The sequence below is a fragment of the Balaenoptera musculus genome, chromosome 2, assembly GCF_009873245.2.
Source record: "Balaenoptera musculus isolate JJ_BM4_2016_0621 chromosome 2, mBalMus1.pri.v3, whole genome shotgun sequence".
Taxonomy (NCBI): Eukaryota; Metazoa; Chordata; class Mammalia; order Artiodactyla; family Balaenopteridae; genus Balaenoptera; species Balaenoptera musculus.
In genome coordinates, this window is record NC_045786.1 from 36,930,525 (window position 1) to 36,954,569 (window position 24,045).

Consider the following 24,045-nt stretch of genomic DNA (forward strand, 5'->3'; position numbering starts at 1 on the left):
ATTATAACCATCCTCAAATATACTTAACTTTTTATTGTGAAATAATTTTCAATTTAAAGAATTGCTAGGATAGTACAAAGAGTTCCAGTGCTATTTCCTCACTCAGCTTCCCCTGGTGTGAGATAATCAATATTTTGAAAAAGAAAGAAATAATAGCCAGAGACCAGTTCCAGTTTTTCTTGTCCTAGGTGTTAGGAGCTTCTGCCAGTCAAAGCAAAGACTATTTATATGCAGACGTGCCTGACTTAAAATGGTTTGACTTACAACTTTTGTATTACTTTAACCATGGTGTGAAAGTGATACGCATTCACTAGAAACTGTACTTCTTTTCCCAGTATGATACTCTCTTCTGATGGTGGGCAGCAGCAGCAGCAGCAGCAAGCCACAGCTCCCAGTCAGCCACATGAGCACAGATGGCAAACAACCAGTATACTTACAACCTTTTGTAGCCACACAACCATTGTCTTTCACTTTCAGTACAGTAGTCAATAAATTACATGAGATATTCAACACTTTATTATAAAATACAACTGTGTAGGACTTCCCCGGTGGTCCAGTGGTTAAGACTCCACACTTCCACTGCAGGGGGCACGGGTTCGGTCCCTGGTCCGGGAAGTTCCACATGCCCAGCAGTGCGGCAAAAAAATAAAAACAAAAAACGGTTTGCATCAGATGATTTTGTCCAACCATAGGCTAGTGTGTGCTCTGCTTGCTTAAGGTAGGCTAGGCCAAGCTACGATGTTCAGTAGATTAGGCGTATTGAATGCATTTTTGACTTACGGTATTTTCAACTTACCATGGGTTTATTGGGAGGTAAGTCAAGGAAGATCTGTATAGAGACAGAAGTCAGCGATAAGAGGGTCGCATTATGGTGCCCGAGGTAACAAAACCAGGTTTTCGTCTAGTAGACAATCAGATCCTGTTAGCAAGGTCAATTTCGGGGAGGAAGGGACTACCTCACAACCCGCACTACTGGTGGTCTCATCACACGGATGCATGGTTTGGTAGCTTTCTAATCCTACCGGGCTGTTTTCTCTCCAGCCAAGAGTTTCTTGAACTCCTGAAAGCGTCAGGCAGTGCTCTGAAAGTCACATCCTCCGCCCTTACCCAACAGCACTTATTTAAACACCTCAGCCGTCAGTTTCCCGTAGCGCAGGAGACCGGCCGCAGCAGAGGAAGCAAGGCGTGGCGACACATCTAGGGCCACACCCAGACCCACGACCGGGGCTTGAACGCGCCGGCCGCTCAGGGGCCTTTTCTGCCCTCAGACTCCAGAAACACGGCTCCCTATTGGCCAGACGTGCACCAGGGTCCGCCTTCTGGAAGTTGCAGGGCGGCCTCCTATCTAACCCCGAGTGGTGGCCTCCTTGTGGGGCCACGGGGCTGAGAGAGGGAAGTGGGCTTCATTCTGTTCTCAGCAAACGAGGTTCGGGGTACGAGAGCCCTCTTACAGCGAGGTCAGGCCAGGAGGCTGGATGAGGATGGTCCCGAGACCCTTTGTCTGCTCGCCCCGGCGAAGGGGCGGGGCCGCGCCGGTTCCGCTCCGGAAGCGGAAGTGCGGGCACCCTGGGGTTCTGTCCAGTGAGAGCTTGGCCCGTGCGCCAGCCGTTCCTCCCGCCGGTCACATCTCGCCGTCTTTTCTGCCCGTGTCCCCTCGCCGGCCCCGCCATGCTGTCTCTAGATTTTTTGGACGATGTGCGGCGGATGAACAAGCGGCAGGTGAGGTTGGCCGCCCACTGTTCCCCTTGTCCCTTCGACGCTGCCAGTGCGGTGCCCCGCGGACCTCTGGGCCCCAGTGTGAGGGCCAGAGCGGGTCGGACGCCTGGATTATTCCATCTCTTTGTGGGGTCTGTGTCCAGAGGTAGCTTTATCCGCCCCCTATTTTTAGCCGCTAGCTGATACGGGGCCTTATAAGGGCGGAGCGGGAAGCCTGGTCTTCACGTTCCATTGCCCCCTCTGAGGCAGGGAAGCCAGTGGAAACCGTAGGGCTCTTTGTAAGTGGGAGTTGGGGTTGCTTATTGTTTTAGGCTTAGTAAGGCGGCAAACTCGTGATTTCTCCAGTCGCAGCGACTTCCGATGGATTCCGGCAGCTAGGTTTAGCAGTTCACCGCTACTCTGGGATGCTCCGGAAGGCGGTTGCAGGCCCCACAAAAGCCGTTTGGCTACTTTGAGCCCGTTACAACCTTTCTAGTACAGCTGGGTTTCAGCGGGCTGTCCTGACTTACTTGAACCACCTCCGACTTAAGAGTTGAAACAGTTACTCTCCTTGCCCTTTAGTCCGCTTAGCATTAAGGTATACCTCAGGATCCTCGGGTATACCTCCCAGTGTTAGTGGTACAGGGATCCTGAAACTTCCATCTCCTGATTTTGTCCTTAAACCTTACTCCGTCTTGAACTTACAGATCATATTCCAAATGGTACTGGGAACACTGTTGTAATTATTTAGTCATTGGAAAAAGTTGCTCCTTTTTGTCTTCTACACCAAGTGTGTCTGTAGAGCCCACTTTTGCTTGCCTCGGACCTTTTTACAGTGTTTTGATGTTAAGAATTGTCCTGATGTCACTATTAAAGGTTTTTCTCTTGGACTTCTATTATGCACTATTTATATTTACCATTTAGGGAAGAAGATATACAACTTCCCCTTACTCCCCTTCAGACCTTAGCTAGCTCAGTGCCACCTCTTCTTAGACATGTTTCCTAATTACTTCAGTCATAATTGATCATTTTTTTCCCAAATTGCACAAAACGTTTCAGATTCTCACTTGTATAGTGTTTTTTCATCCATATCTGAATTTCTAGGTGCAGAGACATTGCTTTGAAGAAACTCTTCTTTTGGGCCTACTGTTTATTGTACCCTGTGCTAAGTACAATTAGAGAAATGCAAAGATAGATAAGACAGATTCTGCCTTCAAGGAGCATAAATATGTAGAAAATGACTAAGGCAAAACAATAACTATTTTGAGCTCTTGCTATGTGTGAAATGCTTTATATACCTGTGAGGTAGATAATGTTATTCCCATTATACAAGTGAAGAAAATGAGCAACCTCCCAGAGATTGTTAGGAAAGGATGTGAAGGATTGGATAGCATGGGGATGGGATGAGGGAAAGTTAGAAATGAGGTTTTACCTGCACATAATATCTGGGGGGAAAAATTGATACTGACTGTAGGTACCGAGAGCTAATTAGATGAAAAGAGGGAAACTAGAAGTTTCATCAAATGTCTGATTAATTTGAGTTGTAATATTTTTTTCCTATCAGGTTCATAGAGGAATAGTTTAGTACAGTAAACTCCATCCAGGGGAATTCCCTGGTGGTCCAGTGGTTAGGATTCCGCACTTCCGCTGGATGGGGTCTAGGTTTGATCCCTGGTCGGGGAACTGAGATCCCACAAGCCGCGTGGCGTGGCCAAAAAAAAAAAAACAAAAAAAACAAACCTCCATCCATTTAAAGTGTATCAGTTGATAAGTTTCTACAGTTATATACACCCATTACAATCAAAATACAGAACATTTCTGTCACCCACAAGATCCCTTTGTAGTTCATTTCTTTAGCACTTGGCAACCACTGATTTGCCTTTTTGTCAGTATAGATGGGTTTGCTTTTTTAAAAAAATATTTTATTTATTTATTTATTTAGCTAGCTGCACTGGGTCTTAGTTGCTGCACACGGCATCTTCATTGCGGCATGTGGGATCTTTAGTTGCGGCATGAGGGATCTTTAGTTGTGGCATGTGGGATCTAGTTCCTCGACTAGGGATCAAACCCGGGCCCTCTGCATTGGGAGCATGGAGTCTTAGCCACTGGACCACTAGGGAAGTCCCTGGTTTGCATTTGATAGAAGTGGAATCACAGAGTATGTATTCTTTTGAGCTGCAAGTTTTAATTGATTTTTAACACCTTACTCAAGACTTTTGTTTACGGTATGTAATTTTTATTTTTGTCTGCTTCACAGTTTTCAAAATTAAAGTATTTCACTACTTTCATGGCATCCAATACACTGTTGCCAGATTAATGTCTTCTCTCCTGCCCTCCAACCTTCAGTAGATCCCACTGCCTTGTAGGTTAAGTCCAAACCCCTTAGAATAGCATTTGAAGTAAGTCCCAGTCATTTTACAGTCTGCCATTTCTCACTGTTTCAGTCTTGTCCCAGTTTACTCTTCCTGCCTGTTTCATTTCACTGTGTATATGAACGTTGTTCTATTCAAGCTTTGTGTACTTAACTGTCTTCAGAACTCCCCTTGTATTATTTCTGAGTCTTTGTGGACCTCCCTAGACTATTAGGTGATCTCTAAAGCCCTTTTAGCTGTTATGTACTATTCTATTTGTCTTCTCCCCTTTGCAGTGTGGCTCTTTTACTGTAGTGTCAGAGCACAGTGTTCCTGAGGCTTTTCTTAATCCATGAAGCCCTGATTTGTAGTTTGCCTGTTTCTGTGGTAAATACTTCCAACATGGTTGATTTCAAGCTGCTAACATGACATCACTGAATGTGGAATTAGGAAGAAATGTGGTAGCATGCAACTGTAATTTCCACCTTACAGGTAAAATTTTAAAAATAATCTCAAGAACACAGATAATAGTAAAATGTAGTAAAATAGTTAGAAACTGATTTAGAGTATTTATTGACTTTGTTTTTAAAGTAATTTAATTGTACTAATTTTTAATAACACTGTGTTTAACAACCAGCTTGCAAGATTCCTGAAAATTTAGCAGGTTGGCTCCAGCACACCTCTGGTTGTAGGTTAGTTTCTTGATGCCCATTGAGGTAACCTTTGTGTGCAGAAAAGCCTGTTTAGAATTCTTATATTTTAAAACATAATATTCAATTTGTAAAAGCTAAAATTTTAAAACCAAGTTCTTAAACCTTTCAGAATCAGTTTTCAAATCTTATCCTATTTAAAGTCTAGCAGCTGGTGGGATCTTAGTTTCCTAACCAGGGATCGAACCCGGGCTCCCGGCAGTGAAAGCTCCAAGTCCTAACCACTGGACCACCAGGGAATTCCCAGGTCTAGCAAATTTTAACAATCACTTTTAAGGGCCTTTGAATATTTGGGCTAATTTATAAACAGACATCGTTGAAACATTAAATTTAACTTGTAAATTTAAAGAATTTCCTTTTTAAGAACATCGATTATTCAACAAACATCACTGCATACTTATATAATTTTTATAAATCTGGAGCTTAGGTTCTCCTAAATGTTTCAACATTTGAATATAAGATATAAATAGTAAGCTTTCTGATTAAAATAATAAATCTGGGCTTCCCTGGTGGCACAGTGGTTGAGAATCTGCCTGCCAATGCAGGGGACACGGGTTTGAGCCCTGGTCTGGGAAGATCCCACATGCCGCGGAGCAACTGGGCCCGTGAGCCACAGCTACTGAGCCTGTGCGTCTGGAGCCTGTGCTCTGCAACGAGAGGCCGCGATGGTGAGAGGCCCGCGCACCGTGATGAAGAGTGGCCCCTGCTTGCCGCAACTAGAGAAAGCCCTCGCACAGGAACGAAGACCCAACACAGCCAAAAATAAATACATAAATAAATAAATTTTTAAAAAATGGATGCCATTATTTGGCATCTATATTTAAAATAATAATAAAATAAAATAAAATAATAAATCTACAATTGATTGTACATTTTAAATTGGAATTACAAACCTGACCTATTACTTTAATATTCCAAATTCTCTTAAATTTTACAAAAACTTAAGATACCAAATATGCACAGCACCCTTAACATAAAAGTATTAATACTATACATAATTTCCTTTAAGCATTTCTGTTCTTAATTATGAATTTTCCTGGAGTGAAAAGATGCTTATTCACTAAATAAGTATGTCATGCCAAGTAATTTTTATATTACTTTCATGTGTATTTCTCTGCTTGCTGAGAATTCTTAATGATCAGAGGATATTGGCCAGCATGTGACTAGATCCATGTTTGAGCCCTGATGGGACTAATCTGACTTTCACAGAATTTGCTTTATTAGCTCCTCCTTAGGCCTTTTGCATTACTTGATTGAATTTTGCATTTCTTTGGATTTTAATTATCTGTATGTTTTCCTACCTAAATCTGAAGACCTTAGGACTTGGCATGATCCTTTCTTTTTATTTATTTATTTATTTATTTTTTAATATTTTGGCTGTGCCTCGCAGCATGTGGGATCTTAGTTCCCTGACCAGGGATCGAACCCCTGCCCCCTGCAGTAGAAGTGCTGAGTCTTAACCACTGGACCGCCAGGGAAGTCCCTCTTTTTATGTTTTTCAGTCTCTTAGGATCCCTTAACTCTTTTTTTGTTTGTTTTTTAATTTATTTATTATTATTTTATATTTTGGCTGTGCTGGGTCTTCATTTTGGCACACAGGATCTTTGTTGTGGCATGTGGACTCTTAGCTGTGGCATGCATGTGGGATCTACTTCCCCAGCCAGGCATTGAACCATGGCCCCCTGCATTGGGTGTGCGGAGTCTTACCCACTGGGCCACGAGGGAAGTCCCTCACTTAACTCTTTTTAAAAAATAATTAATTAATTAATTTATGGCTGCATTGGGTCTTCGTTGCTGCACACGCGCTTTCTCTAGTTGTGGCGAGCCGGGGCTGCTCTTTGTTGTGGTGCGCAGGCTTCTCATTGCAGTGGCTTCTCTTGTTGCAGAGCATGGGCTCTAGGTATGCGGGCTTCAGTAGTTGTGGCTCAATGGCTCTAGAGCGCAGACTCAGTAGTTGTGGCGCATGGGCTCAGTTGCTCTGCAGCATGTGGGATCTTCCCAGATCAGGGCTCAAACCCGTGTCCCCTGCATTGGCAGGTGGATTCTTAACCACTGAGCCACCAGGGAAGTCCTGCTCACTTAACTCTTAATGGCTATTGTAGTGATACCTGATTGAATTCCGGATATCTTTTGTAACTTTTTTGTAATGAATTGGCCTTCTGGTGAAGCACATAGAAGCCTAGATTTTTCCTAGACTTGGACCTAATATGAGTAAGTGTGCTGTGAATAGGAGGTATATACAGCGCAGAGGACAGATCCATTACTTTTTTTGATTATTGAAAACTAATCTGGTCTTGTTTAGGATCAGGAAACTCTTTATCACTGGCAGGGTATCAAAATTCAGTAATAAACTGCCAGGTTTCAATGTAGAAATATCAGTCTCCATTATACACACAAGGAAATCACAAGTAAAATTATGTTAAAAACTGCACTTACTGTCCTCAAATATATTCTTCTTGAGCATCCAAAAATCATTCTTCATCCTGTATAACTTTGAGCAAATCTAGAATACAGTGCCATAGTAAGGATTAGGCATTTACTTGTTATGGCTCTTAGATACTTCATATTTTTTAGGGTTTTTTTTTTTTTTTTCCCCATAGTATTCTCTCCATGGATATACAGACAAGCATGATTATTTATTCTCATGCCAGATGGCACAAGCCTCCAACAATAAAGACAAATTCCACTTAAGCAGAAATTATGACCATAACTCTTCAAAAGAGTTGTCTTTTGAGACATCCCTGGCAGTCCAGTGGTTTAAGACTTTGTGCTTCCACTGCTGGGGGCACAGGTTGGAACCCTGGTCGGGGAACTAAGACCCTGCATGCCACGCAGCGTAGCCAAAAAAAAAAAAAAAAAAGAGTTGTCTTTTCTGACTTCAAGGAAGGAGGTGAGGTAGAGTATCCAAACACAGAAAATGTTCATGGGGATAGAATGCTTTGTCTGAAAAATATGGCTTATCGGTCAGGGTTTAGTCTGGGAAGCAGAACCACTATGAATATTTTAGAATTAAGGGATTTATTATAGGAATAAGATTTTATACAACTGTAGGAGAAGCTGGATGAGTCAGGAGTCTAAAACAGAGATGCAGAATCAGAATGTCACTAACCAGTTCTTCTGTAGCACTGTTATGGGTAGATGGAAGCTTGCCATGGAATCTGGGGCTAGATTCCACATCTGGCTGATGGAGTGGAATCACACCAAAGGAGAGTAGATGAAGTCTGTGGAAGGCTGTTGCCTCTACAGCTCGTTTCTGGATGTGGAGCAGGGGAATGCGAGGACAAACTGGATTCTGCCAGGCCTTTAATGTCTGTCTCTCACCATGTCTAACCACAATGACCTTCAGCATAATAGCAGCTGCTTCTCTTTCACCTTTTAGGTCTTGGGCAGATTTCTCTTTTGCCAAATCTAATTCAGAACCATACATGGAGGGGGGTTTGGAGAAGCCTAGTTCTAGCTAAGCCAATTTGGCAAAACTACTGTAGTTTTCAAAACTATTATAGTCTACCCTTTGTCAGCTCAGCATGTACACACCTCTTTTAATCATATTTCACTTTTCAAATAAAGATAAAAGCAAGATTATACTTCTGTCTAATATGCAGCTTACCTTTGTTTCTGTAATTGGCTACATGGTTGTAGCTGTCATCTTTCTTCTTAACCATTCCACATTCCTTTTGCTCTCAGCAAGAACCTAAGTTGGTCATAGTTTCTTGCCTTACGGCGTGACCCAAACCTTGATTATTAAAGGGTAATGTCATGAGGAGTCCTGCCTGAACTGGATTGTTATAGTTTTCACTAACTTTTATTGTAAGACATGGAAGTACTAAGAAAGGCCTCAGAGGATTCTTTATATTCCTGTATATTCACTTCCCTCATTATGTAGTAACAAACCTCTGTTTTTCTCTGATGGTCAGGGTCAATCCCCTTTGCCAGTAAGTAACCACCCCGTTCCCTGCATTTTGGTTCACTGGCATGAGTATCCCAAAGTGGCAAGGGGGCAGACTCAACTTCCAGTTTAATGGAACCACTGTGTCTCCTGGTGGAAGGAAATCTCCTTTAGGAGTGAAAACTTCTTTTTTTTGGCTGCGCTGGGCAGCTTGTGGGATCTTAGTTCCCCGAACAGGGATTGAATCCGGGCCATGGCAGTGAAAGCGCCAAGTCCTAACCACTGGACCGCCAGGGAATTCCCAGGAATGAAAACGTCTAAACCAGCAGAACCCAAAACTATGAGGCTGGGAAGCTGAAATTTCACTAGCAGATTATTAGGGGTAGTAGTGGGAGGAGTCACTTCCATTCCCACCCTTTAATTCTGGACTGGTGAATCCTACTTACAGAAGAAATTGGTTGCTGATTAAGAGCATATACCACATACTGGAGGACATTAGACATTATCCCAGCCCAACAGAGTGTTGCTGCTGTCTAGCTGGTACTCTAGCTGTCCTCAAAAGGCCATTTGTATCACTCAGAAGATAGAAACAACACCAGTAATTGAACAGGGAAAAATTAAATACAAAGAATTGTAAACTGGTAAAAGATGCTCAACCACTGAAATGTGTAAAAGAGGACTCTTAAGGTGTTCAGAAATAGCGTATGCAGAAAACAGTTATTACCTTCTAGGATAAGGGAGTGAACAAAGAAAGAACTAGCAAAATACCTCCCTCCAACCCCCTTCACCCCTTCTTAACCTGAGATGTAGACCTGTTTGGAGAGGGTGTGGCTGTCACAGGGACATGCAATGACATTTGCCAGAGCAGTGGGCTGGAGCTGGTCCATAGAAGTGGCCTGCTGGGAGGTTGAGAAATTTGCCAGAGTGTGTGTGGGCAGGAGCCAGTCTGTGATGGTCTCTGAGGTGAGTACTAGCAGACCTCCAGTACACAGATCCACTAGCTACTGGGTGAAATAAAAACACTCCATGGGAAGAGAAGCCCCTCCCACTCTCTGTCACCTTGCAGTGGCCCTGCATTGCCTTTATTAATAAAACCTAACATCACTGAGCCAACTGGAAAAGGTGCCCTTGTTTATAGGCTCAACCTAGTAACACGAAGAAGGATGGATTTGGTGCTGAGAGACAATAAATTGATAATGCATACTGTTCCACTGTTCTTTCAGGCCAGCCATTTAAGATGATGGAGGACACAGTAAGACCAGTGAAATTCATGACGATGTGCCCACTGTTGTGCTTTAATTACCTATAAGTTACCTGGTCAGAAGCAGTGTTGTATGGAATACCATGATGTGGAATAAGGCATTCTGTAAGTTCATGGATGGTGGTTTTGACAGAAATACTGAGGACAAGGAAGACAGATCCATATACAGAGTCTATTCTAGATAGAAGAAATTGCTGCCCCTTCCATGATGGAAGTGATCCAGAATCAGGAATGGTGGCATTGTTGGTCTTTGCACTTGGCAGTCTAGGCACTCATCATTGGCTAGAACCAAATTGGTCTTGGTGAGTGAAAGTCCACATTGCTAACCTTCATCTTGGCTGCTACAGCCACTTTGATCATGAGTCCATTGGGTAAGACATGGATGGCTAGGGAAAGAGGCCGCTGACATCCACAAAACAGGTAATTTTATCCACCTGATGATTAAGATACTCTTCTGCTGAGGTAATTCTTTGGTGGGACACAAATATCTTCACATTCTATGTACCTACTTGGAAAGCTCCATCCACATACCTTTTCCCCAAACCTCTTATCTCTAACTTTCCAGTGATGTCTCTTCCAAGTCCCTGGCCATCCAGCCAAATTGCTGGTCACTCTTGAATCAGTGTAAATCCACACCTGTGGCCATCTCTCCGTCCAGGAAAAGCAAACAATTATTGTATCACTTGCAGTTCTGCCCATGGGAGGATTTCCCTTCATCATAATCCTTTATGGTGAACCCTGAATGGGGATGTCATGGCACAGCTGTCTACTTTCAGTTGGTGCTAGATGGTTCATGTAGAACCATCATCTAAACACCAGGCCTAAAGTCTTCTTTAGTCAGCTGGTCATAGGGAACTCCCCATGGGGCAAGAGGTGTAAGCTGAGAGAGAAGAAGCAATGTAGCATGAGTAGGAGCCATGAGTATCTGAGTCACTTGCTCATACAACTTACTTGTGTCTTCAGGACCTGCTTGAGCCCAATCTTGTATGTGCTACTTACAGTGGATGATGGAGTACTGCTGTGAATGCCCAACTTTATGACTTGGTGGATCTGGCAGCATCCAGTTCATGCTGAGGAGTTCAGGTTATATGGTAACTTGGTGATCCATGGTCTAGGGTTTAGTCTCTACTAGAATTCAGCAGCTAGCTAGAAGCTGTTACAGAGGAGGAGAATAGTTCTCCAAAGGATAGCATAGCTTTGCCCCCAAATTCAAAGACCTGTGCTGTTGTTCACCCGTAGAGGACTGCCAGAGGCTCTCCATCTGTCACAGATATTTCGGTTACCATGAGATCTTCTGGGTCTTATGGCCCAAGTGATAGAATAGCTTGTATGGGAGCTTGGACCTGTTGCACAGCCCTCCTCAAAACTGGATCAAAATTGGTTTACTAGGTTAGTAGATTGGAGTAGCACACCCAAATGAGGTATATGTTGCCTCCAAAATCCAAAGAGGTCCAGTAGGCTTTAAGTTTCATAGTAGTAACAGGAACCAGATGCAGCAACTTGTTCTTCGTCTTGGAAGGGATATCTTAACATGACTGGGGCTACTGAACTCCAAGAATTTTCATGCGGATAGGAATTTCTGTGGGATTTATTTCTCACACTCTGGCCACATATGTGTTTTACCAAGGTGTCTAGGTCATGAGGTTCAACCACCCAGTCTAGTCACTGTGATATCATCAATATAGTGAACATGTTTACTCTGTGAATGCTGGGCCAATCAAGGTCCCCATGGACCTTTATGATAGAAGGCTCTAGAGCTAATTGAGCCCTCAAGTAGGCCCTGCCACCAAAAGCATACTGCTTCTAGTGGTCTTATTCCTCTTGCTACAGGAGTCCTCAGGGATAGGAAACTGTCAAAAACGCAGAATGAGCCTCTTCTAAGTTGGAATTGCTAGAAGCTGATGATTGTCTTACTAAGACAGGGAACCTAACTTTATTTTAATCATCTATACTTATTAAGAATATGTAACTTTTAGTTTTGATTGGTTATGCAGTTATTGCTACATGTAGTAGCATTGTTAAGGACTGATATTCTGCATTACAAGCTAAATTATGGTTTAAGCCTAGAATATCACTTGTAGCAAGAAATAGGAGTGGAGAGGACAGCAAGAGCCAGATCATGGAAGGCCCTGTATACTCAGAGGTTCAGAATTTATCCTATAGATAGAGAAGTTTTTGAGCAGACACCTCAATAATTTTATTTTCACTTTGCGAACAGTAATTATATATAGGTGGATGAATTAGAAGGATACAAGTCTAGAGGTAGGACTCTCAGATTGTTTCAGTAGTCTGGGTAAGAGGAGATGAGACATGAAGTAAGGCAATAGTCATAGAAATAAAGCCAATGGGATGGATGTGAGAAATGTTGGGGAGATAAAATTTAGAGGACTTGGGTGGATGGTGATACTAATCACCAAGAGAATGTGGAAGGAGGAAGAGATTTGAGGAAAAGGATTGAGTTCAGCTCTGGATGTGTTGAATTTAAGGTGTCTGTGTAACATCTAGGTGATTTTCAGTAAGTAATTGGATATACTTACCAATTGGATATAATTGGTCTGGTATGGAGAAGAGATTTGGGAGTCATCAGCATATATGTTGTAATTGAAACCATGAATAGACAAGATTGCGTGCAGAATGGAAAGAGAAAAGGGCAAAGGTTGACTCCTAGAACACTTATATTTAATGGGATGTCAGAGAAGAGGTCAGGTCAGGGTCTGAGGTCGGTGACATAGAAACCAAGGGATGAGGAAGTTAGAAGAAAGTTAATCAAGTGCCAAGTGACTCAGAAAGACAAGGTAGTTAAAATAAGTTCATGAACTCCCTCTTCCGGGTTTTTTTTCTTAACTTATTGATTGATTAATGGCTGTGTTGGGTCTTCGTTGCTGCACGCAGGCTTTCTCTAGTTGCAGTGAGCCAGGGCTACTCTTCGTTGCGGTGCACGGGCTTCTCATTGCAGTGGCTTCTCTTGTTGCAGAGCATGGGCTCTAGGCACGCGGGCTTTGGTAGTTGTGGCACGTGGGCTCAGTAGTTGTGACGCATGGGCTTAGTTGCTCCATGGCATATGGGATCTTCCTGGACCAGGGCTCGAACCCATGTCCCCTGCATTGGCAGGCAGATTCTTAACTACTGCGCCACCAGGGAAGTCCCCCTCTTCTTGGTTTTTAATGAATAGTTTAAATAGGTAATATATTTACATTGTTCTCCCCAACCCCCACAAAAAAGTGAGAGTAACTTTTTCCTGTAGTCTCGCCAGCATTGTGTGTTTTCAGACTTTTAGATTTTCGCCATTCTAATAAATGAAAAGTAGTATCTCAGGACAGTCTTACTTTGTATTTCCCTCATTTTCAGTTTGGTTGAACATATTTTCATATGATTTTGAAGTTGTTTTTATTTCATTTTCCGTGAACTAGCAGTTCATAATCCTTTGCCTATTTTCCTTTTGGATTGTTGTTATTGATTTCTAGGAGCTCTTTATAGGAAGATTAGTCTTTTGTCGTATATATTGTAAATATTTCTCCCAGTTTGTCTTTTGATTTAGCTTATAGTATAATTTGCCATGCATAGTTGTCGGGTTTTTTTGGTTATTTGCTCTTTTATTTTGTTTTGGGTAGTCAAATTTACCCATCATTTCTTCATGGCTTCTGGATTTCAGGTCAGTTTAAAAAACCTCCTTTACTTCAAGGCCTTTCCTACTTTGTTTTCTTCTATTACTTTTGTGAATATATGCTTTAAAAAAAAACAGCTTTATTGGGGTATAAAGTATAAAATTCACCCATTTTAAGTGTGTAATTCATGTTTTTTAGTAAATTTATAGGGTTGTGCACCTATCACCACAATCCAGTTTTAGAACATTTCCATCATCCCTGAAAGATCCTTCGTGCATTTTTACAGTCAATGCCTGTTTCCACTCACAGCCCCAGACAACCACTAATCTGCTTTGTATCTCTATGATTTGCCTTTACTAGACATTTTATTTTTTTATTTTATTTTTATCAACAATTAGCTTTTATTAAATCATTTTATATAAATGGAATCCTATAAAAATGTAGTCATTTGTAGCTGGTTGCTTGCCTGCTGGCTTTTTATTTTTGGCTGTGTTGGGTCTTCATTGCTGCACGCGGGCTTTCTCTAGTTGCGGCGAGCGGGGACTACTCTTCGTTGAGGTGTGCGGGGCTTCTCATTGCAGTGGCTTCTGTTGTTGTGGAGCACAGGCTCTAGGTGTGCAGGCTTCAGTATTTGCAGCACATGGCCTCAGTAGCTACAGCACGCAGGCCCTAGAGCGCACAGGCTTCAGTAGTTGTGGTGCATGGGCTCAGTAGTTGTGGCTTGCAGGCTGTAGGGCGCAGGCTCAGTAGCTGTGGGGCATGGGCTTCGTTGCTTCGCAGCATGTGGGATCTTCCCAGACCGGGGATCAAACCCATCTCCCCTGCATTGGCAGGCGGATTCTTAACCACTGTGCCACCAGGGAAGTCCCTGATTGCTTTCATTTCACATGATTTTTTTAAATTGTGGTAAAATACACATAACAAAATTTTCTATCCTAACCATTTTTTAAACTTTATTATTTATTTATTTTTTTAATGGAAATGTCGTTGATCAGAATGTTGTGTTTGTTGAGGTGTATAGCAAAGTGATTCAGTTATACACATATATATATGTATCTATTCTTTTTCAGATTCTTTTCCATTATAGGTTATTATGAGATATTGAATATAGTTCCCAGTGCTATACAGTAGGTCCTTGTTGTATCGTAACCATTTTTTCCTTGTTGTATCTTAACCATTTTTTAAGTGTAGAGTTCAGTAGTGTTAAGTACATTCACATTGTTGAACAACCCGTCTCTAGGACTCTTTTTATCTTGCAAAATTAGAACTCTGTACTCATTAAAAAAACTCCCCATTCTCCCCTTCCCCCAGCCCCTAGAAACTACCACTGTACTTTCTGTCTCTGTGAATTCGGCTTTTATTGATTTTTTTCTCATTATTTGTTTTCTGTTTCACTGATTTCTGCTCTAAACTTTATTTCCTTCCTTGGTTACTTTGTGTTTAGTTTGCTATATTTTCTAGTTTCTTAAAGTGGAATCTTGGGTTATTGGGTTAAGGTCTTTCTTTTCGACTATATGTATTTAAAGCTATAAATTTCTCTCCAAGCAGTACTTTAGCTACTACAGAATTTTTGACACGTTGTGTTTGTTTACACTCAGTTCAAAATATTTTGTAATTTCCCTGTGGTTCCTCTTTGAACCATGGGTTATTTGGGAAAAAATGTTTATAAGTATGTATTTGCGGGTTTTTGAAATTTCTCTCCAGTGCTGATTTCTAATTTAATTCTATTGTAGTTGAAGAAAATAGTTTGTATGATTACAATCTTTTAAAATTGAGTCCCCTTTTAAAATTTGCCTAGAGCCTGGTCTCTGGAGAATGTTTCATGTTTGTTTGAAAAGAATGTGTATTCTGCTGTGTGGGGTGGAGTGTTCTATAGATGTTTAGTTGCCTGAGGTATTCAAGTTTTCTATATCCTTGCTGATTTTCTGTCTTATTCTATCAACTATTAAGAAGAGGATGTTGAAGTCTCTAACTTTCTATCCTGAGATAGATCCTACTTGGTCATAAGGTGTATATTGTTTGGTCTAAACATTTACTAAAATGTTAGATACTTTTTATGTCTATATCTGTGATACCATTCTGTGGTTTTCTTGTAACATCTTTATCTGATTTGGGTATCAGTAATGTTGACCTTCATAAAGTGAGTTGGGAAGTATTCCCTCTTCTGCAGTTTTCCAGAAGAGTTGGCATAGAATTATTATGATTTTTTTTCTTTAAATGCTCGGTAGAATTCATTAGTGAGTACTTTCTGAGCCTGGAGTTTTTCTTTGTGCGAAGGTTTTTAAATCGTAAATTCAGTTTCTTTAATAGGTCTGTTCAGGTCTATCTATTTCTTCTGCAGTGAGCTTTGGTAGCGTGTGTATTTCAAAAATTAATATATTGGTATAAAGGTATTCACAATACTTATTATCCTTTTGATATTTGTATATTAATACAAATTAATAAGTATTAGTCTAGTGATGTCACCTCTCTCATTCCTTCCTGATATCAGTAATTCATATCTTCTTTCTTTTTTTCCTGATTAGTCTGGCTAATTGATCTCCTCAAAGAACCAACTTTTGGTTTGCTTTTCCTTACTGTTTTCCTGTCTTCAGTTTCACTTATTTCTACTCATATTTTTAGTATTTCTTTTTTGTGAGTGACTTTGGATTTCATTTGGTTTTCCTAGTGTTTTAAGGTGGAAGCTTAATTTGGGAAATCCACAAATATTTGGAAATTAAACAGTGCATTTCTAAATAACCCATGGGTCAAAGGAGAATCACAAGGGAAATTGCAAAATATTTTGAACTGAATGTAAACAAAAACACAACATATAATTTGAGACATTTCTGTTTTTCTTAACATAGGCCTTTACTACTATAAAATTCCCTTTACATACTACTTTAGGTGCATCCCACAAATTTTGAAATGTTGTATTTTTATTCTCTTTTGATTTCTTCTTTTACCGTGGGTGATTCAGAAGTGTTATTTGATTTCTAAACATTTAGGGGAATTTTTCAGGTATCTTTCTGTTACTGATTTCTATTTTCATTCCATTGTGATTGGAGAATACTCTTTGCATAATTCAAATCCCTTTCTATTTATTGGGACTTGTTTTGTGGTCTTGAATATGGCTATCTTGGTGAATGTTCTGTGTGTACTTAAAAGGAATGTGTATCTGTTGTTGTTGGGCAGAATGTTCTGTAAATATCAGTTAGGTCAAATTGCTTGGTAGTGTTGTTCAAATCTTCTCTATGCTTATTGATTTTTTTGTCTTCCTGCTGTATCAGTTACTGACGGGGTGTTGACATTTCTGACTGTAACTATAGATTTGTCTATTTCTCCTATTCTTTTCCATTATAGTTTATCGCAGGATATTGAATATAGTTCCCTGTGGTATACATTATGCTATACATAAACTTGTTGTTTATCCATTCTTTTTTTAATATATAAATTTATTTATTTATTTATTTATTTTTGGCTGTGTTGGGTCTTTGTTTCTGTGCGAGGGCTTTCTCTAGTTGCGGCGAGTGGGGGCCACTCTTCATCGCGGTGCGTGGGCCTCTCACTGTCGCGGCCTCTCCTGTTGCAGAGCCCAGGCTTCAGACGCGCAGGCTCAGTAGTTGTGGCTCACGGGCCCAGTTGCTCCGCGGCATGTGGGATCTTCCTAGACCAGGGCTCGAACCTCTGTCCCCTGCATTGGCAGGCAGATTCTCAACCACTGCACCACCAGAGAAGCCCCTATCCATTCTTAATGTAATAGTTTGCATCTACCAACCCTAAACTCCCAATCCATCCCTCTCCCTCCCCCTCCCCCACTTGGCAACCACTAGTCTGTTCTCTATGTCTATGAGTCTGTTTCTGTTTTGTACATAGGTTCATTTGTGCCATATTTTAGATTCCACATATAAGTGATATCATATGGTATTTGTCTTTCTCTTTCTGACTTACTTCATTTGGTATGATAATCTCTAGTTGCATCCTGAAATAGTTTTTTATTGCTATGACTTCAGTTTCACTGAACTTTTCTTCTGTGATGTCTAATCTGCTGTTATTCCATTCTGTGTGGTTTTCAGACAAGATTGGGTGCTTTCAGGGTGGTATGCTGTGTGGTTTTCACTTCAGGCATTTTCTTTTTCATCTCCAGCGGTTTGGGTTGGGTCTTGGATATATTTTCCATCACCTGAATCTCTATTTAATGTGCTCAGTCTTTCCCCTACCTTTTATTTTTATTTTTTTTGCCACACCACACAACTTGTGGGATCTTAGTTCCCTGACCAGGGATTGAACCTGGGCCACGGCAGTGAAAGTGCTGAGCCCTAACCACTGGACTGCCAGGGAATTCCTGTTTCAAGGCTTTTTTAAAAGGCTTTGTTAGGCAAGTCCAGAGTAGCCTTCAGTCTAAGGTTAATTTTGCACCACAACTGAACAATAACTTTTGAGTATGCTATCCAAAGCCCATGTGTTATGAACATTTCCACTCTGGCTGGTGGAAACAAATTATCCCTGCCCCATATGAGCTTTTAGAATTGTCCTGTCTGCTCCTTTTAGTTGGTTCTTTTTCCGTCCTTGGTACTTCCCTGAAATGCATGTGCTTATCATTGCTGATCATCACTCAGCTGAAGACTTGAGAAGAGACCCTCTGTAGATCTTTGTGTAGTTCTCATTTCTGTACTGCCCTACAATCTAAGTTGCCTTCACTTCCCCAAACTCCCAGTTCTTTATCCTCAAGTCAAGGAGACTTCTAGGCTCTGGCTACATTTCTGTTTTGGCCTGTGGCCCGGAAACTATCCATTCTGTAAATTGGAGCAATTGTAGGGCTCACCTTGTTTCTCCTTTCATAGTCCTATGCTACCTGGACACAGTCACATGTCCAGTGTCTGAAAACCTTTGTTTCATATACTTTGTCCAGTGTTTTAGTTATTTCAGGCAGGGAGGTAAATTTGGTCCCTGTTCCTCCAATTTGGCCTGAATAGCATATATTGGAGATTCATGTATGTTGTGTGTTTCAGTAGTTCACGTTTTCTATTCCTGAGTAGTTTTCCATTACGTGGAAATGTTGTAATTTATTTATTCACCTGTTGATGGACATTTGGGTTTTTGTCTTTTTTTTCCCCAATTTGAGGCTGTTACAAATGAAACTGCTGTACATGTGTTGTGTTTTCATTTGTCAGATTTTTAAAAGATTTAATGGATTTTTTAAAATGAAAATTATCTTATTGGTATTATGCCTGTTTAGACTATTCAGGAACTTTTGTTATTGTTGTTAATCTTTTAAGATCCTCACTGGGACTGTCAGTGACTTTATTGGACCATAATAACAGTGTCTATTCTGAATGCACTTCAATTTTTCCAACACCATCAGTTTCACTTGTACCTGCTGTCCATGTATCTGCCTCTAATGCCCTAGCTTCTATTGCTGCTTCTTCTGTGAGTTAGAAACCAGGGGAATTGTGGTTATGAATTAATGAGTCTCTTAGTTTGAGGTCGCAAGGTAAGTGGAATTTAAGACTTAGGCCAATGGCTATTTTGCAGCTCTGGGACACATTTTTGCTTCCATGGTCACTTCTGTCTTTGCTTGAGATGGCTAGAAGTCTGACTTCTATGGAAATAGCCTATATGTTGAACTTCAAGTATCTCTTACAAGAACAGGAAATATAATGGTATATTTGATAACTAAAGGATAAATGCACAGTATATAATTTCCAGATTATGGCTTGTTAAATTATAATATTTAAACTTACTATCAGCTTTATTTTGCTGAATTTTCTGTTGTAGGTTTTTCTTAAATTCTTGTTATTTATTACTTACTGTGTATTTTAAGTTGTCATGTGGATTATTCTAGTAATGGAACTTTTGGGGGAAGTCTCCACACACTACTTCCTAAAAGTGCAAAAGAAAAATAGCACACACAGATCTCCCTATACCATAGCTACCAAAAGATATTACATAGAGCTCTGACTATTTTTAATAACATTCTTTTCTGGTTACACCTTGAACACTGAGGGATATAATGTTCCAGTCACTTCTTAGAAAAAATAATGGGGCTATTCAATTCTGTGGTTATTATTCTACATATGTCACAATGTCTTATTAATAGTTAGCTTGATGTAGCCAAATGGTATGAGAAGGTTAGGTAGCTGCCACCTTATTTCTGCCAGTACCCAAAAAAGCACTTCTTTCTGTACATTGATTCTGTATATTCATTAGCATTCAGATATAGTGGTGAAGAAAGCAGGGGCTAGGGAGGCAATATGTTTGTCTTTTCAGTAAAGATTTTTGTCACAAAAAAGGGGAGAAAAGAAAGAGAAAAATAGGACATTTTCAAACTTGCTCAGGGAGAATATTTGTTTTAGCAAATAGTGTGCTTCTGTCTAGGTTTTGGCTCACAGACTGACTTAGCAGTATGCAAACAGGCACCTTTTAAGGAACATTTGCCAGTTACATGTATTGAGGGACTTTTAACCTCTTTCTCTAATAAGAATGATGAGGATGATCTTGATGATTAGATGCATTTCACAACAATGATTCTATAGCAAAAAGTAGTATTACATGTCTGAAGAAAAAAAGAAGGGTAATTATAGTGACCTTGCAGGGACAGAGAAAATCACAATTTTTAAGTCTTTCATTTTTCTTTTAAAGAACAGTTATTTTAGGGACTTACCTGGCAGCCCAGTGGTTAAGACTCTGCACTCCCAATGCAGGGGGCATAGGTCCCATCCCTGGTTGGGGAACTAAGATCCCACACGCTGCATAGCATGGCCAAAAAAAAAAAAAAGAACAGTTATTTTATTAGATATCGCACACCTGTTCTGACAATGCTACATCTGTGCCCTTCTGAAAATGGAAAGATTTTCCTCAACGAAACAGATTTGAACTGGCCAACATGTAGCTATTTTTAGTTTTATTTATTTCAGTGTGAATTTTTTATGTTTTGCTGGAGAAATATTAATATGGTTGATTATGGGATATTGCCTGCTTGGGGTGTTATGTGCTATATGGTATGTTACCTTTTCAAAAAATGGCCAATTCTGAATTACGAAGCGTTTCTGACCCCCAAGGATGTTAAATAAGGAATCATGAAACTATATTTTGTAGTTTTTATGGAATCCCACAGCCCTTCCTAAAGTGATTCTAGATCAGGGCCCATAATCTATTGTCCTAACCAGTACTATAGGTGGCTTTTTTAGGATGGGAAGTTTGGAAAATAGAGCCTTTAACTGAATTCCTGACTGCTGATCCATAGATTGACCATAATCACTTCTTAGAAGCTAGTTTTCCTACTTTTAGCCTCTCCCACTCTACTTCCTCAACTCTGTCTTTGGAATAAAAAGACCACTTTTTGTCTTTTAAAAAGCTATCATCTTGAGGTGGAGTCAAGATGGCGGTGTGGGAAGACGTGGAGTTAGCATCTCCCTACAACTAGGGTGCCTGCCAGCTGCTGGTGGGGGACTCTGATGCCCAAGGAGACAGAAGGAACCCCAAAGTGAACCAGTAGGATGTAGGGGGACTGAGGGGTAGGAGAAGTGGAGGCCAGAGAGGATCAGCACCCCTGAGGCTGGAGAGATCAAGAGAGGCAGGCAGAAGGGGCCCCCGGAGAGAGCAGGAGAGGAGTGGAGGGCGATTGCCATGCCCACTCAGGCACAGGGAGCCTGCTGCGCTCCCAGGCCGGTCCCCTGCTCTCCAAAGCCCACTCCAGGCCACATGGGTCCTTGAGGGCATATGAGGGAGGCCTGGGAGATCAGGAGAGGCAGGCGGGAGGGGCCCTCTGGGAGGAGCAAGAGAGGAGCAGAGGGCGATTGCCCTACCCACTCAAGCCCAGGGAGCCTGCTGGGCTCCCAGGTGAGGCCCCTGCCCTCTGAGACCAGAGGTGGGGGCATGCCTGGGACCCTTCTGTTCCTTGAGCCTGAGGCCCACCCCCCACAGCCCCCAGGGCCTTTTCCAGCCCTGTGGGTCCTGAGCATTGGCCCCACCCACCACCCAAACCTCGCCCCTGCTTAGGCCCTGCCTCCCACAGCCAAGACCTCCCCCCCCCCTTTTTCTTTTTCCCTTCCTCTTTTTTACTATTGTGGTATTGATGTACCTTCTGGTTGTTGATTCATCTATACTTTTATTTTTATATTCTTCCTAACGTATCTATTAGGTTCCTAGTCTAATTTTATTTTTTACTTTGTTACTGTTTTTCGGTTTTTTGTTTGTTTCTTTTTTGTTTTTTTTTTTCTACGCCTCAGGCGGCTTGCGGGATCTTGGTTCATGAGCCCAGGGTCCGGCTGAAGCTCCTGCAGTGGGACTCTGAGTCTGAACCACTGGACTAACAAGAGAACCTCAGACTCCAGGGAATATTCATCAGAGTGAGGTCTCACGGAGTTCCTCATCTCAGCACCAAGACCCAGCTCTACCCAATAGCCTACAAACCCCAGTGTTGGAAGCCTCAGGCCAAACAACAAGTAAGACAGGAACACAATCCCACTCACAAAAAATTAAAAAAAAAAAAAAATGAGCCGGAAAAAAATATGTCACAGATGAAGGAGCAAGGTAAAAACCTACAAGACCAAATAAATGAAGAGGAAATAGGCAATCCACCTGAAAAAGAATTCAGAGTAATGACAGTAAAGATGATCCGGAATCTCGGAAATAGAATGGAGGCATGGACTGAGGAAATACAAGAAATGTTTAACAAAGATCTAGACGAACTAAAGGACAAACAAACCGAGATGAACAACACAATAACTGAAATGAAGAATACACTAGAAGGAATCAATAACAGAATAACTGAGGCAGAAGAATGAATAAGTGAGCTGGAAGACAAAGTGGTGGAAATAACTGCAGAGGAGCAGAATAAAGAAAAAAGGAATGAAAAGAATTGAAGACAAGCTCAGAGACCTCTGGGACAACACTAAACGCACCAACATTCGAATTATAGGGGTCCCAGAAGAAGAAGAGAAAAAGAAAGGGTCTGAGAAAATATTTGAAGAGATTATTGTTGAAAACTTCCCTAACATGGGAAAGGAAATAGTCACCCAAGTCCAGGAAGCACAGAGAGTCCCATAGAGTATAAACCCTAGGAAAAACACACCAAGACACATATTTTTTTTTTTTAAGTGGTTAACTACCCTTTTTTTTTAAAAAAAAAATATTTATTTATTTATTTATTTTTGGCTGTGTTGGGTCTTAGTTTCTGTGTGAGGGCTTTCTCTAGTTGTGGCAAGCGGGGGCCACTCTTCATTGCGGTGCGCGGGCCTCTCACTATCACGGCCTCTCTTGTTGCGGAGCACAGGCTCCAGACGCGCAGGCTCAGTAGTTGTGGCTCACGGGCCCAGCTGCTCCACGGCATGTGGGATCCTCCCAGACCAGGGCTCGAACCCGTGTCCCCTGCATTAGCAGGCAGATTCTCAACCACTGCGCCACCAGGGAAGCCCAACACATATTAATCAAACTAACAAAAATTAAATTCAAAGAAAAAATATTAAAAGCAGCAAGGGAAAAGCAACAAATAACATACAAGGGAAACCCCATAAGGTTAACAGCTGATTTTTCAGTGGAAACTCTGCAGACCAGAAGGGAGTGGCAGGAGAGGGCAGACAGCAGAAGCAAGAACTACATTCCTGCAGCCTGTGGAACAAAAACCACATTCATAAAAAGACAAGATGAAAAGGCAGAGGGCTATGTATCAGATAAAGGAACAAGATAAAACCCCAGAAAAACAACTAACTGAAGTGGAGATAGGCAACCTTCCAGAAAAAGAATTCAGAATAACGATACTGAAGATGATCCAGGACCTTGGGAAAAGAATGGAGGCAAAGATCGAGAAGATGCAAGAAATGTTTAACAAAGACATTGAATAATTAAAGAACAAATAAACAGAGATGAACAACACAATAACAAATGAAAAATACATTAGAAGGAATCAAAAGCAGAATAACTGAGGCAGAAGAGCGGATAAGTGACCTGGAGGACAGAATGGTGGGGAACAGAATGAAGAAAAAAGAATGAAAAGAAATGAAGACAGCCTAAGAGACCTCTGGGACAACATTAAATGCAACAACATTCGCGTTATAGTGGTCCCAGAAGGAGAAGAGAGAGAGAAAGGACCTGTGAAAATATTTGAAGAGATTATAGTCGAAAACTTCCCTAACATGGGAAAGGAAACAGCCACCTAAGTCCAGGAAGCGCAGAGAGTCCCAGGCAGGATAAACCCAAGGAGAAACACGTGAGACACATAGTAATCAAATTGGCAAAAATTAAAGACAAAGAAAAATTACTGAAAGCAGCAAGGGAAAAACGACAACATACAAGGGAACTCCCATAAGGTTAACAGCTGATTTCTCAGCAGAAACTCTACAAGCCAGAAGGGAGTGGCATGATATACTTAAAGTGATAAAAGGGAAGAACCTACAACCAAGATTACTCTAGCCGGCAAGGGTCTCATTCAGATTCGATGGAGAAATCAAAAGCTTTACAGACAAGCAAAAGCTAAGAGAAATCAACACCACCAAACCAGCTCTACAACAAATGCTAAAGGAACTTCTCTAAGTGGGAAACACAAGAGAAGAAAAGG

At 41.3% G+C, this 24,045-nt stretch overlaps 1 protein-coding gene across 8 annotated transcripts in view; it reads left to right on the forward strand.

Moving 5' to 3' along the window:
- The first annotated feature begins 1,316 nt into the window (after positions 1–1,316).
- Positions 1,317–24,045, forward strand: part of SEC11A (SEC11 homolog A, signal peptidase complex subunit) — a 56,228-nt gene continuing 33,499 nt past the window's right edge. For 2 of the 8 annotated variants that reach the window (XM_036844149.1, XM_036844150.1), the window contains exon 1: positions 1,556–1,719. In XM_036844149.1, coding sequence (XP_036700044.1) covers positions 1,669–1,719 — 51 coding nt within the window. In that variant the 5' untranslated portion in view covers positions 1,556–1,668. Of the gene's footprint in view, positions 1,720–9,865; positions 10,009–24,045 lie in introns of all 8 variants that reach the window. The other 6 variants (XM_036844148.1, XM_036844147.1, XM_036844151.1 and 3 more) reach the window with 6 other exon arrangements.